The sequence below is a fragment of the Oncorhynchus keta genome, chromosome 12 (assembly GCF_023373465.1).
Source record: "Oncorhynchus keta strain PuntledgeMale-10-30-2019 chromosome 12, Oket_V2, whole genome shotgun sequence".
NCBI lineage: Eukaryota > Metazoa > Chordata > Actinopteri > Salmoniformes > Salmonidae > Oncorhynchus > Oncorhynchus keta.
In genome coordinates this window covers 37,828,547-37,841,229 of record NC_068432.1, presented here as the reverse complement: position 1 = coordinate 37,841,229, position 12,683 = coordinate 37,828,547, and the positions used below count along the sequence as shown (strand labels likewise).

At 44.8% G+C, this 12,683-nt stretch overlaps 1 protein-coding gene across 4 annotated transcripts in view; it reads right to left on the bottom strand.

Annotated features, from left to right (window-relative positions):
* LOC118380885 (putative cytochrome P450 120) overlaps positions 1-12,683 on the bottom strand; it is a 345,267-nt gene that overhangs the window by 287,744 nt on the left and 44,840 nt on the right. For all 4 annotated transcript variants that reach the window (XR_008060959.1, XM_052458177.1, XM_052458176.1 and 1 more), the window contains exon 10: positions 8,804-8,891. Coding sequence is in view for 3 of the 4 variants with exons in the window: in XM_052458177.1 (XP_052314137.1) it covers positions 8,804-8,891 (88 nt within the window). In the remaining variant the exon portion in view is untranslated. The remainder of the gene's footprint in view (positions 1-8,803; positions 8,892-12,683) is intronic.

Below are 12,683 nucleotides of genomic sequence, written 5' to 3'. Positions count from 1 at the left end.
TTTAAGACACAACACATTATGTCCCTTTAAGATGCAAAACATTATGTCCCTTTAAGATGCAACACATTTGGCTACATGTACAATAGAGATGTCCCTTTAAGACAACACATTAGGCTACATGTACAATAGAGATGTCCCTTTAAGACACAACACATTATGTCCCTTTAAGACAACACATTAGGCTACATGTACAATAGAGATGTCCCTTTAAGATGCAACACATTAGGCTACATGTACAATAGAGATGTCCCTTTAAGATGCAACACATTAGGCTACATGTACAATAGAGATGTCCCTTTAAGACAACACATTATGTCCCTTTAAGACAACACATTAGGATACATGTACAATAGAGATGTCCCTTTAAGACAACACATTATGTCCCTTTAAGACAACACATTAGGCTACATGTACAATAGATGTCCCTTTAAGATACAACACATTATGTCCCTTTAAGATGCAAAACATTATGTCTCTTTAAGACAACACATTAGGCTACATGTACAATAGAGATGTCCCTTTAAGACACAACACATTAGGCTACATGTACAATAGAGATGTCCCTTTAAGACAACACATTAGGATACATGTACAATAGAGATGTCCCTTTAAGACAACACATTAGGATACATGTACAATAGAGATGTCCCTTTAAGACAACACATTAGGATACATGTACAATACAGATGTCCCTTTAAGATGCAACACATTAGGCTTCATGTACAATAGAGATGTCCCTTTAAGACAACACATTAGGCTACATGTACAATAGAGATGTCCCTTTAAGATGCAACACATTAGGATACATGTACAATAGAGATGTCCCTTTAAGATGCAACACATTAGGCTACATGTACAATAGAGATGTCCCTTTAAGACAACACATTAGGATACATGTACAATAGAGATGTCCCTTTAAGACAACACATTAGGATACATGTACAATAGAGATGTCCCTTTAAGACAACACATTATGTCCCTTTAAGACAACACATTAGGATACATGTACAATAGATGTCCCTTTAAGATACAACACATTATGTCCCTTTAAGACAACACATTAGGCTACATGTACAATAGAGATGTCCCTTTAAGACAACACATTAGGCTACATGTACAATAGAGATGTCCCTTTAAGACAACACATTAGGCTACATGTACAATAGAGATGTCTCTTTAAGACACAACACATTATGTCCCTTTAAGACAACACATTAGGATACATGTACAATAGATGTCCCTTTAAGATACAACACATTATGTCCCTTTAAGACAACACATTAGGCTACATGTACAATAGAGATGTCCCTTTAAGACAACACATTAGGCTACATGTACAATAGAGATGTCCCTTTAAGACAACACATTAGGCTACATGTACAATAGAGATGTCTCTTTAAGACACAACACATTATGTCCCTTTAAGACAACACATTAGGATACATGTACAATAGATGTCCCTTTAAGATACAACACATTATGTCCCTTTAAGACAACACATTAGGCTACATGTACAATAGAGATGTCCCTTTAAGATGCAACACATTAGGCTACATGTACAATAGAGATGCCCCTTTAAGACAACACATTAGGATACATGTACAATAGAGATGTCCCTTTAAGACAACACATTAGGATACATGTACAATAGAGATGTCCCTTTAAGACAACACATTAGGATACATGTACAATAGAGATGTCCCTTTAAGACAACACATTAGGATACATGTACAATAGAGATGTCCCTTTAAGATGCAACACATTAGGCTTCATGTACAATAGAGATGTCCCTTTAAGACAACACATTAGGCTACATGTACAATAGAGATGTCCCTTTAAGATGCAACACATTAGGATACATGTACAATAGAGATGTCCCTTTAAGATGCAACACATTAGGCTACATGTACAATAGAGATGTCCCTTTAAGACAACACATTAGGATACATGTACAATAGAGATGTCCCTTTAAGACAACACATTAGGATACATGTACAATAGAGATGTCCCTTTAAGACAACACATTATGTCCCTTTAAGACAACACATTAGGATACATGTACAATAGATGTCCCTTTAAGATACAACACATTATGTCCCTTTAAGACAACACATTAGGCTACATGTACAATAGAGATGTCCCTTTAAGACAACACATTAGGCTACATGTACAATAGAGATGTCCCTTTAAGACAACACATTAGGCTACATGTACAATAGAGATGTCTCTTTAAGACACAACACATTATGTCCCTTTAAGACAACACATTAGGATACATGTACAATAGATGTCCCTTTAAGATACAACACATTATGTCCCTTTAAGACAACACATTAGGCTACATGTACAATAGAGATGTCCCTTTAAGACAACACATTAGGCTACATGTACAATAGAGATGTCCCTTTAAGACAACACATTAGGCTACATGTACAATAGAGATGTCTCTTTAAGACACAACACATTATGTCCCTTTAAGACAACACATTAGGATACATGTACAATAGATGTCCCTTTAAGATACAACACATTATGTCCCTTTAAGACAACACATTAGGCTACATGTACAATAGAGATGTCCCTTTAAGATGCAACACATTAGGCTACATGTACAATAGAGATGTCCCTTTAAGACAACACATTAGGATACATGTACAATAGAGATGTCCCTTTAAGACAACACATTAGGATACATGTACAATAGAGATGTCCCTTTAAGACAACACATTAGGCTACATGTACAATAGAGATGTCTCTTTAAGACACAACACATTATGTCCCTTTAAGACAACACATTAGGATACATGTACAATAGAGATGTCCCTTTAAGATGCAACACATTAGGCTACATGTACAATAGAGATGTCCCTTTAAGATACAACACATTATGTCCCTTTAAGACAACACATTAGGCTACATGTACAATAGAGATGTCCCTTTAAGACAACACATTAGGATACATGTACAATAGAGATGTCCCTTTAAGACAACACATTAGGATACATGTACAATAGAGATGTCCCTTTAAGACAACACATTAGGCTACATGTACAATAGAGATGTCTCTTTAAGACACAACACATTATGTCCCTTTAAGACAACACATTAGGATACATGTACAATAGAGATGTCCCTTTAAGATGCAACACATTAGGCTACATGTACAATAGAGATGTCCCTTTAAGACAACACATTATGTCCCTTTAAGACAACACATTAGGATACATGTACAATAGATGTCCCTTTAAGACAACACATTAGGATACATGTACAATAGAGATGTCCCTTTAAGATACAACACATTATGTCCCTTTAAGACAACACATTAGGCTACATGTACAATAGAGATGTCTCTTTAAGACACAACACATTAGGCTACATGAACAATCACTCTGGCCAATCTGGCTAATGAACGACAAATAACAGCGCTGCTTGTGTCGTAGTGTCTTGTTCGTCCACTGCAGAGTGGCATTTTGGCAGGATCTCTGAAGTGACCAGTTTGATGCTAACAGTACATGAGTGACAGATCGTCCTTGCCTCTCCTCTCTCTCCCGAGAGAGTGCCTTTGCCAGAGGCGGTAAGGGGGAGGGAAGGGGGAAAGATGACTCACAGCTTCTGACCTACATCCCACTGCTCTCCAGAGTCCCCTCACTGGTCTCTGGTCACACCCAACCCATGCACTAGTCTGGCCAAAACAGAGACAACCAGCCACCTCTCTAGTGATTGTGCCTCGGTAATGACCACACTGCTGCAGTTGGGATGGGCCAGGTAATAAATCACAAGGATAAGGACAGAGCATGTTCAGGACAGATTCCATCAGGCTATTATTCCAATGCATGTCATTTAAAAAGCTTTAAAAAAATGTTGATGCATGGCACTAATTTAGTGTCACACTAACATGACACTAACCCCATTTCTCTTCTCGTAATATATCCCTTCATGCTTAAAGGGAAATATATGATTGGCTTTACTTAGATATAATATATATCAACCCTTAGAGTATATCCATGAGTCTCACATCTTGTCACCTCTCATACCACTCTTATACAGTAGTAGAGTTCTTGGTTTTGCTGTAGAGAGAGAGCCCACTGGGCACAGATGTCAGTTCAAAACATGTCACCATCTCACTGGATTTAGATTAAAAGTTGGGTGAAAAAAATACAAAATTCACTTATGTTGATGACCATTTGCAAATCCAATCAGTTTTCCACGTTGATTCAACGTCATCACATCATTTTTGTTGTTGAAATTGGCCCAGTGAGACAGCACTGCTGATGTGTGTATACGTGTGGAGGCTGCCATGTATAAAGGAGGATGACAAATGGACTGTCCCCTCAGGGGTGGCCTGGGTTTGGGGGACTGGCCACGCTGGATTTCACTAAGCCAAACAGTGATGCCTCATCTCTTCTATGACATGAAACCGCCCTGTCACCCCCCACTCCTCAGAATGGGTATGTCTGGGTGCAATGTTACCGTCACTGCCCACTGCAGCTTGTTAGCAGCCTTGACATGACAAGACAGTATATCACTTCTTTATAATGCAATATCACCTAGGATTTGAACTTAAGCGTTGTGAATCTGTCTCAAGTACCACAATGGACACGTATAGGGCCTATACAGTATATACCATCAAAACCTGTTACTGGGTGTCTGTCCACAACAGGGAGGAATTGCATTCTCGTCAACATATGAGAGTAATGTATTATTACTTTTACAAAACATCAACATTACTTTTATCGCTTAAGATTTTGACCTGAGCTAGGTAAAGTGGCTGTTTTGATACAATAGGCTCAGTACAGCTCATCCTCTCAAACCACTGTATGTCTGTTGCCATGGTAACTGTCTCAAAGATATGCTTTCTGCTCTGGCTGTCATCAAATATCAGTTACTCAGAGAAACACAATATCTCATATATGAGTTTGAGACCTATACAGTATTTTCCCTATAAACCTACCTACACCATAATTAAGCAATGACACAATGGATTGCATTCCATTCCAACAAACAAAACACCTAAGCCAGCTAACCAGTTCTTATAGCAGCCATATGGCCGCCTTTGTCAGTCAGCACATCTGTATGCAGCGTAAGTATAGTTCAGCATCAACTCTCCCATGATAAGATGATCAGAGTTGAGTCATCCCTCACTACAGCCTTGTCCGTCCGCATGCACTAAATCGTTGAACAGGAGAAGGGAGGGTGATTATTTTCTCCTAGAAAAAAAAAGATGTATGGAAGTTGATGACGTCCGTAAGCACACACCAGCTCCTCCTGTTACAATGCTGTGCCTTTGGAGTCTCTTACTGCTGCATAGTTCTGAACATCTGCAATTCCCAGGGTGAATGACAGGCTGAATGAAGTACTGTGGTGGTACCTACTGTTTATTTGACTGACAGTATCTAGTTCTATTGGATAAAAAGCAATAGAGAGTGAGTCATACTCCCTGCTGAGTGGATGGTAATCTCCCAGATCCTTGTCTATCAGTGGGCATTAGAGAGCTCAGTACAGACACTCAGTTCAGTACGTCAGAGGAAGCAAGCTGATCTGGCAGGATAACGCTGCCTTCAAAATGGCACCTTATTCCCTATATAGTGCACTATTTTTGACCAGAGCCCCATGGGCGTCACTACGGTGTCCCTATGGGCCCTGGTCAAAAGTAGAACGCTAAAAAGGGAATAAGGTGCCATTTGTGACGCAGCCAGGGTAGTAGGAACCCAACCTCCCCGCAGAGGCCTGACATGATCTGCCGACCAGGCCAGGGTAGTAGGAACCCAACCTCCCTCACCGCCCCGCAGAGGCCTGATATGATCTGCCGACCAGGCCAGGGTAGTAGGAACCCAACCTCCTCCCTTACCGCCCCGCAGAGGCTTGATATGATCTGCCGACCAGGCCAGGGTAGTAGGAACCCAACCTCCTCCCTTACCGCCCCGCAGAGGCCTGATATGATCTGCCGACCAGGCCAGGGTAGTAGGAACCCAACCTCCCACACCGCCCCGCAGAGGCCTGATATGATCTGCCGACCAGGCCAGGGTAGTAGGAACCCAACCTCCCTCACCGCCCCGCAGAGGCCTGATATGATCTGCCGACCAGGCCAGGGTAGTAGGAACCCAACCTCCCTCACCGCCCCGCAGAGGCCTGATATGATCTGCCGACCAGGCCAGGGTAGTAGGAACCCAACCTCCCTCACCGCCCCGCAGAGGCCTGATATGATCTGCCGACCAGGCCAGGGTAGTAGGAACCCAACCTCCCTCACCGCCCCGCAGAGGCCTGATATGATCTGCCGACCAGGCCAGGGTAGTAGGAACCCAACCTCCCTCACCGCCCCGCAGAGGCCTGATATGATCTGCCGACCAGGCCAGGGCAGTAGGAACCCAACCTCCCTCACCGCCCCGCAGAGGCCTGATATGATCTGCCGACCAGGCCAGGGTAGTAGGAACCCAACCTCCCTTACCGCCCTGCAGAGGCCTGATATGACCTGCCGACCAGGCCAGGGTAGTAGGAACCCAACCTCCCTTACCGCCCCGCAGAGGCCTGATATGATCTGCCGACCAGGCCAGGGTAGTAGGAACCCAACCTCCTCCCTTACCGCCCCGCAGAGGCCTGATATGATCTGCCGACCAGGCCAGGGTAGTAGGAACCCAACCTCCTCCCTTACCGCCCCGCAGAGGCCTGATATGATCTGCCGACCAGGCCAGGGTAGTAGGAACCCAACCTCCTCCCTTACCGCCCCGCAGAGGCCTGACATGATCTGCCGACCAGGCCAGGGTAGTAGGAACCCAACCTCCCACACCGCCCCGCAGAGGCCTGATATGATCTGCCGACCAGGCCAGGGTAGTAGGAACCCAACCTCCCTCACCGCCCCGCAGAGGCCTGATATGATCTGCCGACCAGGCCAGGGTAGTAGGAACCCAACCTCTCTCACCGCCCCGCAGAGGCCTGATATGATCTGCCGACCAGGCCAGGGTAGTAGGAACCCAACCTCCCTCACCGCCCCGCAGAGGCCTGATATGATCTGCCGACCAGGCCAGGGTAGTAGGAACCCAACCTCCCTTACCGCCCCGCAGAGGCCTGATATGACCTGCCGACCAGGCCAGGGTAGTAGGAACCCAACCTCCCTCACCGCCCCGCAGAGGCCTGATATGATCTGCCGACCAGGCCAGGGTAGTAGGAACCCAACCTCCCTTACCGCCCCGCAGAGGCCTGATATGACCTGCCGACCAGGCCAGGGTAGTAGGAACCCAACCTCCCTTACCGCCCCGCAGAGGCCTGATATGATCTGCCGACCAGGCCAGGGTAGTAGGAACCCAACCTCCTCCCTTACCGCCCCGCAGAGGCCTGATATGATCTGCCGACCAGGCCAGGGTAGTAGGAACCCAACCTCCTCCCTTACCGCCCCGCAGAGGCCTGATATGATCTGCCGACCAGGCCAGGGTAGTAGGAACCCAACCTCCTCCCTTACCGCCCCGCAGAGGCCTGACATGATCTGCCGACCAGGCCAGGGTAGTAGGAACCCAACCTCCCTCACCGCCCCGCAGAGGCCTGATATGATCTGCCGACCAGGCCAGGGTAATAGGAACCCAACCTCCTCCCTTACCGCCCCGCAGAGGCCTGATATGGTCTGCCGACCAGGCCAGGGTAGTAGGAACCCAACCTCCCTCACCGCCCCGCAGAGGCCTGATATGATCTGCCGACCAGGCCAGGGTAGTAGGAACCCAACCTCCCTCACCGCCCCGCAGAGGCCTGATATGATCTGCCGACCAGGCCAGGGTAGTAGGAACCCAACCTCCCTCACCGCCCCGCAGAGGCCTGATATGATCTGTCGACCAGGCCAGGCCAGGAGGACGTAGTGTGGTGTGTATGTGGGGGTTTAAGCAGCTGCTGTTGTTAAAACAATTGTTGCTGTGTTGGTTTTCAGAGTGCAATTACTGGACATCATGTGTCACCACCACCGGCCGACCCTGACTGCGAACAGCAAACATGGGACATCAATATCCCTGTCGACAGGGCCTGTCTCACATCTCTCTGTGCCATAGACAGATAAGCAGAACGAGCTCTGATGATCAGATACTATGACTCCTGCCCATCTAAGCCACCGCATATATACTACCAGTACACACCACGTTATCATAGACACCAGAAACAGGAAGTGGATCCCCTCCCACCTTACTGTCATTATCGCCGCAGCACACCTGTCCTCTTTCTCACCTGCCTCCCACTGAGTGTTCCAGGTCTGGACAGACAGTGTCTGTAACCCAAATGGCACCCTATTCCCTTTGTAGTGCACTACTTTTGACCAGGGCCTCTGGTCAAAAGTAGAACACTATATAGGGAATAGGGTGCCATTTGGGACGCAGAGAGACAGTCTCAGTCAGCGGTTGCTAGCCTGGTAATGACGCCACAGAGGGCCCTGCACAGCTGGCCTTTTCTTACAAGCAGCCAATAGAACATCCGCAGCAAAACTTACCACCGTAACAACATTACCCCTTTAGCCAAGAGGAATCCCTACTGAACATCCCTGTCCCTGTCTCCTTAGGGGTGCTTTACTTTCTGGAGAAGCTGTAGACTTCAGGCACTGCAGACAGACCATTCCTATCTAAATGGTCAGTAATGTAGGACTTTGTTTTATCAACAAATGTACATAGACCTTATAGTGTTTACATTTAAAGGACATTGGTAGCGTCATGTTAAATCCATTAAAAAAGATAAACAATAACTTTGGTGGAGAAAAATAAAATAAGAGTGATGAGAGGAGAGAAAAGTGATTAGAGTAGAAAGATGAGGGAGGAGAGGAAAGGAGAGGAGTCACCTTGAGAAAGACGTTGTTCAGCTGGACTCCGATGCAGTTCCTGGGGCCGTTGCCTAGGCTGCAGAGGAGGTGCTCCTGTCCTGCGTTTCTAAGACAGACAACAAAGCACAGCATAACCAATCATTACATAACAGTGTTCTCTTCCCACTCGGTTTCATTTCTCTGTCCTCATATGACTAGAGCCGAGACCTCGGGGTGCTGTGGTTTGTAGCTGTCATGTCCTGCCACGGTGCAGAGATGTGAGGTGACGACCCTGGTGATTAAGTCAGCAGCATCAGGGAGCCAACAGATCAGACAATGCTATCACTACCTTTAGGAAGTAGAGCTTGCCTACCATGTATGTAAAGCAGTGCTATATATTCATATCATAGACAACAATGATTTGAGCCTATTCCATATAATTGACATCATGTTATGTTGTCATAGTACAGTATATGTCCATATACAGATGCAGGATATTAATTTGAGCCAGAATCCTGCAGCAACAGGACATTTTAATTGTTATGTGGATTATAATTAATTTACATTTTTGTAGTGGTTGATACATTTTTTGCAGGGGAAATTAAGTCTGAAATTTCTACATGGAAATTACAAACTTCAGAAGCCTTTTAAAACCTCAAATACACTATACATTTAAAATGTCCTGCATTGCAGGAAAGTTATCCTCCAACAGGGTGATCAATTTAAGATCCTACATCTGTAGCTGTTGGACTGACAGCAGGAACTTACTTACTCGTGTCTGCACCACACACATTAACTAACATGTTTTTGATATAATTCTCTTTCTCCACTCGCATTACAGGAAGGAATTAAGTGGAGTGAGAGAGAGAGAGAAGAAACATATTGGCTTGCTCTGAGACAGGATTATGGACTAATGCACTAAGTGGACAGAGATGAAGTGCAAGTTCTGAGTGGCTGGCTTCCAGAATCATGCAGAGCTGTGTTTCCGACCAGATCATCGGATCCTGTGGTCAGTTTCAACAATGTTATTCTAATGTGTGAAATGATTTCCATCCCCCTTGTTGTGCTTCCTGGGAGTAATGCAACTGTGATAATGTAAACCATTTTGAACAAACATACTTGCAACAGAGTGTAGGGAAATATATACAGTATGTTCATGTAAGTATTTTCTACACTCAAGCTGACATAAAGTCACCCAATAAATAAGTGTTGCCTCCCCTTTATCACTGTGTACCAGTGAGTGTGCAGTCAGTCACTATGACGCAGGGAGGGGGTCCAACAATCTGCTATGAGTCACACCTGCAGATGACTGACATATCAATCACCTCAGGGGTCAAGCATATCACAGTCTCCAGAAAGCAATATAGAAGAGGTTAAAAACCCACACAAACAATAACTGAATGTATAAAACAGTCATTGTTCAGTCAGAATGACTACTGTTTAGAGTGTCTGAGTCTTTAGAATGTATGCTTGCTCAAAATGTCTGCATGTTTAGTTACAGTAGAATGTCTGATTGTGTACATGCGTTTAGATCAGTATGTTTATCGTCGTTATTAAGGTCAGGGTAAAAAAGATGCTTCCGGAGGAGGACCTGCACACTGCATGTGGTGTAGACAGGCACATAACGCGATTCCTGCACCTGGTGATCAAGCCTCGTTACATAATGGTGACCAATGTTCAAAGCCACAGTAATATCAGACATGCACATTTCCTAAATTAAACAATGTCATGATTAATACATATCTGTAGCAGTGACCCACTCTGTGACTCACTGTGTGCTCAGAGAGGAAGGGCAGCTTTTGAGTCCCCTGAGCTCAATGTTCAAATTGGTTTATACATATGGTATATGGTGTCCCCATCTGAATAACATGCGGATTACGATGACATGATGAATAAAAAATAGATAAATGCACAATATTCTTTGTTAAACTATATATTGTCATATCTAATCAAATCTTGTTGGTTGCGTACACACACACACACACACACACATATAATATACACATACATACAGTGGGGCAAAAAAGTATTTAGTCAGCCACCAATTGTGCAAGTTCTCCCACTAAAAAGTTGAGGCCTGTAATTTTCATCATAGGTACACTTCTACTATGACAGACAAAATGAAAAAAAAAAAACACCCAGAAAATCACATTGTAGGATTTTTTATGAATTTATTTGCAAATTATGGTGGAAAATAAGTATTTGGTCAATAACAAAAGTTTCTCAATACTTTGTTATATACCCTTTGTTGGCAATGACAGAGGTCAAACGTTTTCTGTAAGTCTTCACAAGGTTTTCACACACTATTGCTGGTATTTTGGCCCATTCCTCCATGCAGATCTCCTCTGTTTTGGGGCTGTTGCTGGGCAACACAGACTTTCAACTCCCTCCAAAGATTTTCTATGGGGTTGAAATCTGAAGACTGTCTAGGCCACTCCAGGACCTTGAAATGCTTCTTACGAAGCCACGGTGTGTTTGGGATCATTGTCATGCTGAAAGACCCAGCCATGTTTAATTTTCAATGCCCTTGCTGATGGAAGGAGGTTTTCACTAAAAAGCTCATGATACATGGCCCCATTCATTCTTTCCTGTACACGGATCAGTCGTCCTGGTCCCTTTGCAGAAAAACAACCCCAAAGCATGATGTTTCCACCCCCATGCTTCACAGTAGGTATGGTGTTCTTTGGATGCAACTCAGCATTCTTTGAGTTTTTACCAAAAAGTTATATTTTGGTTTCATCTGACCATATGACATTCTCCCAATCTTCTTTTGGATCATCCAAATGCTCTCTAGCAAACTTCAGACGGGCCTGGACATAGTACTGGCTTAAGCAGGGGGACACGTCTGGCACTGCAGGATTTGAGTCCCTGGCGGCGTAGTGTGTTACTGATGGTAGGCTTTGTTACTTTGGTCCCAGCTCTCTGCAGGTCATTCACTAGGTCCCCCTGTGTGGTTCTGGGGTTTTTGCTCAACGTTCTTGTGATCATTTTGACCCCACGGGGTGAGATCTTGCGTGGAGCCCCAGATCGAGGGAGATTATGAAGGTAGCGGAGTGAACATGCCGTGGCTCAGGTCCTCGATGATCTTCTTGGACTTCCTGTGACAGCGGGTGCTGTCGATGTCCTGGAGGGTGTTGGGCTGACCGCACCTCCTTCTGGCGAGCCCTGCAGTTGCAGGCATTGCAATTGCCTTCCCAGTTGGTGATACAGCCCGACAGGATGTTCTCAGTAGTGCATCTGTAGAAGTTTGTGACTTCGGGACTAAGCTGAATTTCTTCAGCCTCCTGAGGTTGAAGAGGCGCTTTTGCGCCACTTCACTGTTGTGTTGTCAGCAAACTTGATGATTGAGTTGGAGACGTACATGACCAAGCAGTCATTGGTGAACAGGGAGTACAGCAGGGGGCTGATTAAACATCCTTGTGGGGCCCCCGTGTTGAGGATTAGCATGGCGGTGGTGTTATTGCCTACCTTCACCACCTGGGGTTGGCCAGTCAGGAAGTCCAGGACCCAGTTGCATAGGGCAGGGTTCAGATCCAGGGCCCCGAGCTTCGTGATGAGCTTGGATGGCAGTATTGTGTTGAACGTCATATCAAATGTTGTAAATATCATATTAAGAATACACAATGAATCACACCGCCCATGTATCTTATTTTTGGGAAGTTTAATGCTTCTGATGTAACTTTATAGATTAAAGCAACATTGTAAAGTGCAATAATTTTCAAATACAAAATACATCATTTCTACTTCCATGTGAAACGGTGGATGAGAGTAAGTAAGATTTCTCTCAAGCATGAAGGAAATTGCACTGACATTCAAAATGAATGGGCTCATACTGAATGTCAAGGGTTTAGTGTTCTAGGGCTCCACACTTCTCTCTTCCTCCTGCACAGCACACATTATCAATGACTAGCCAGGTGTG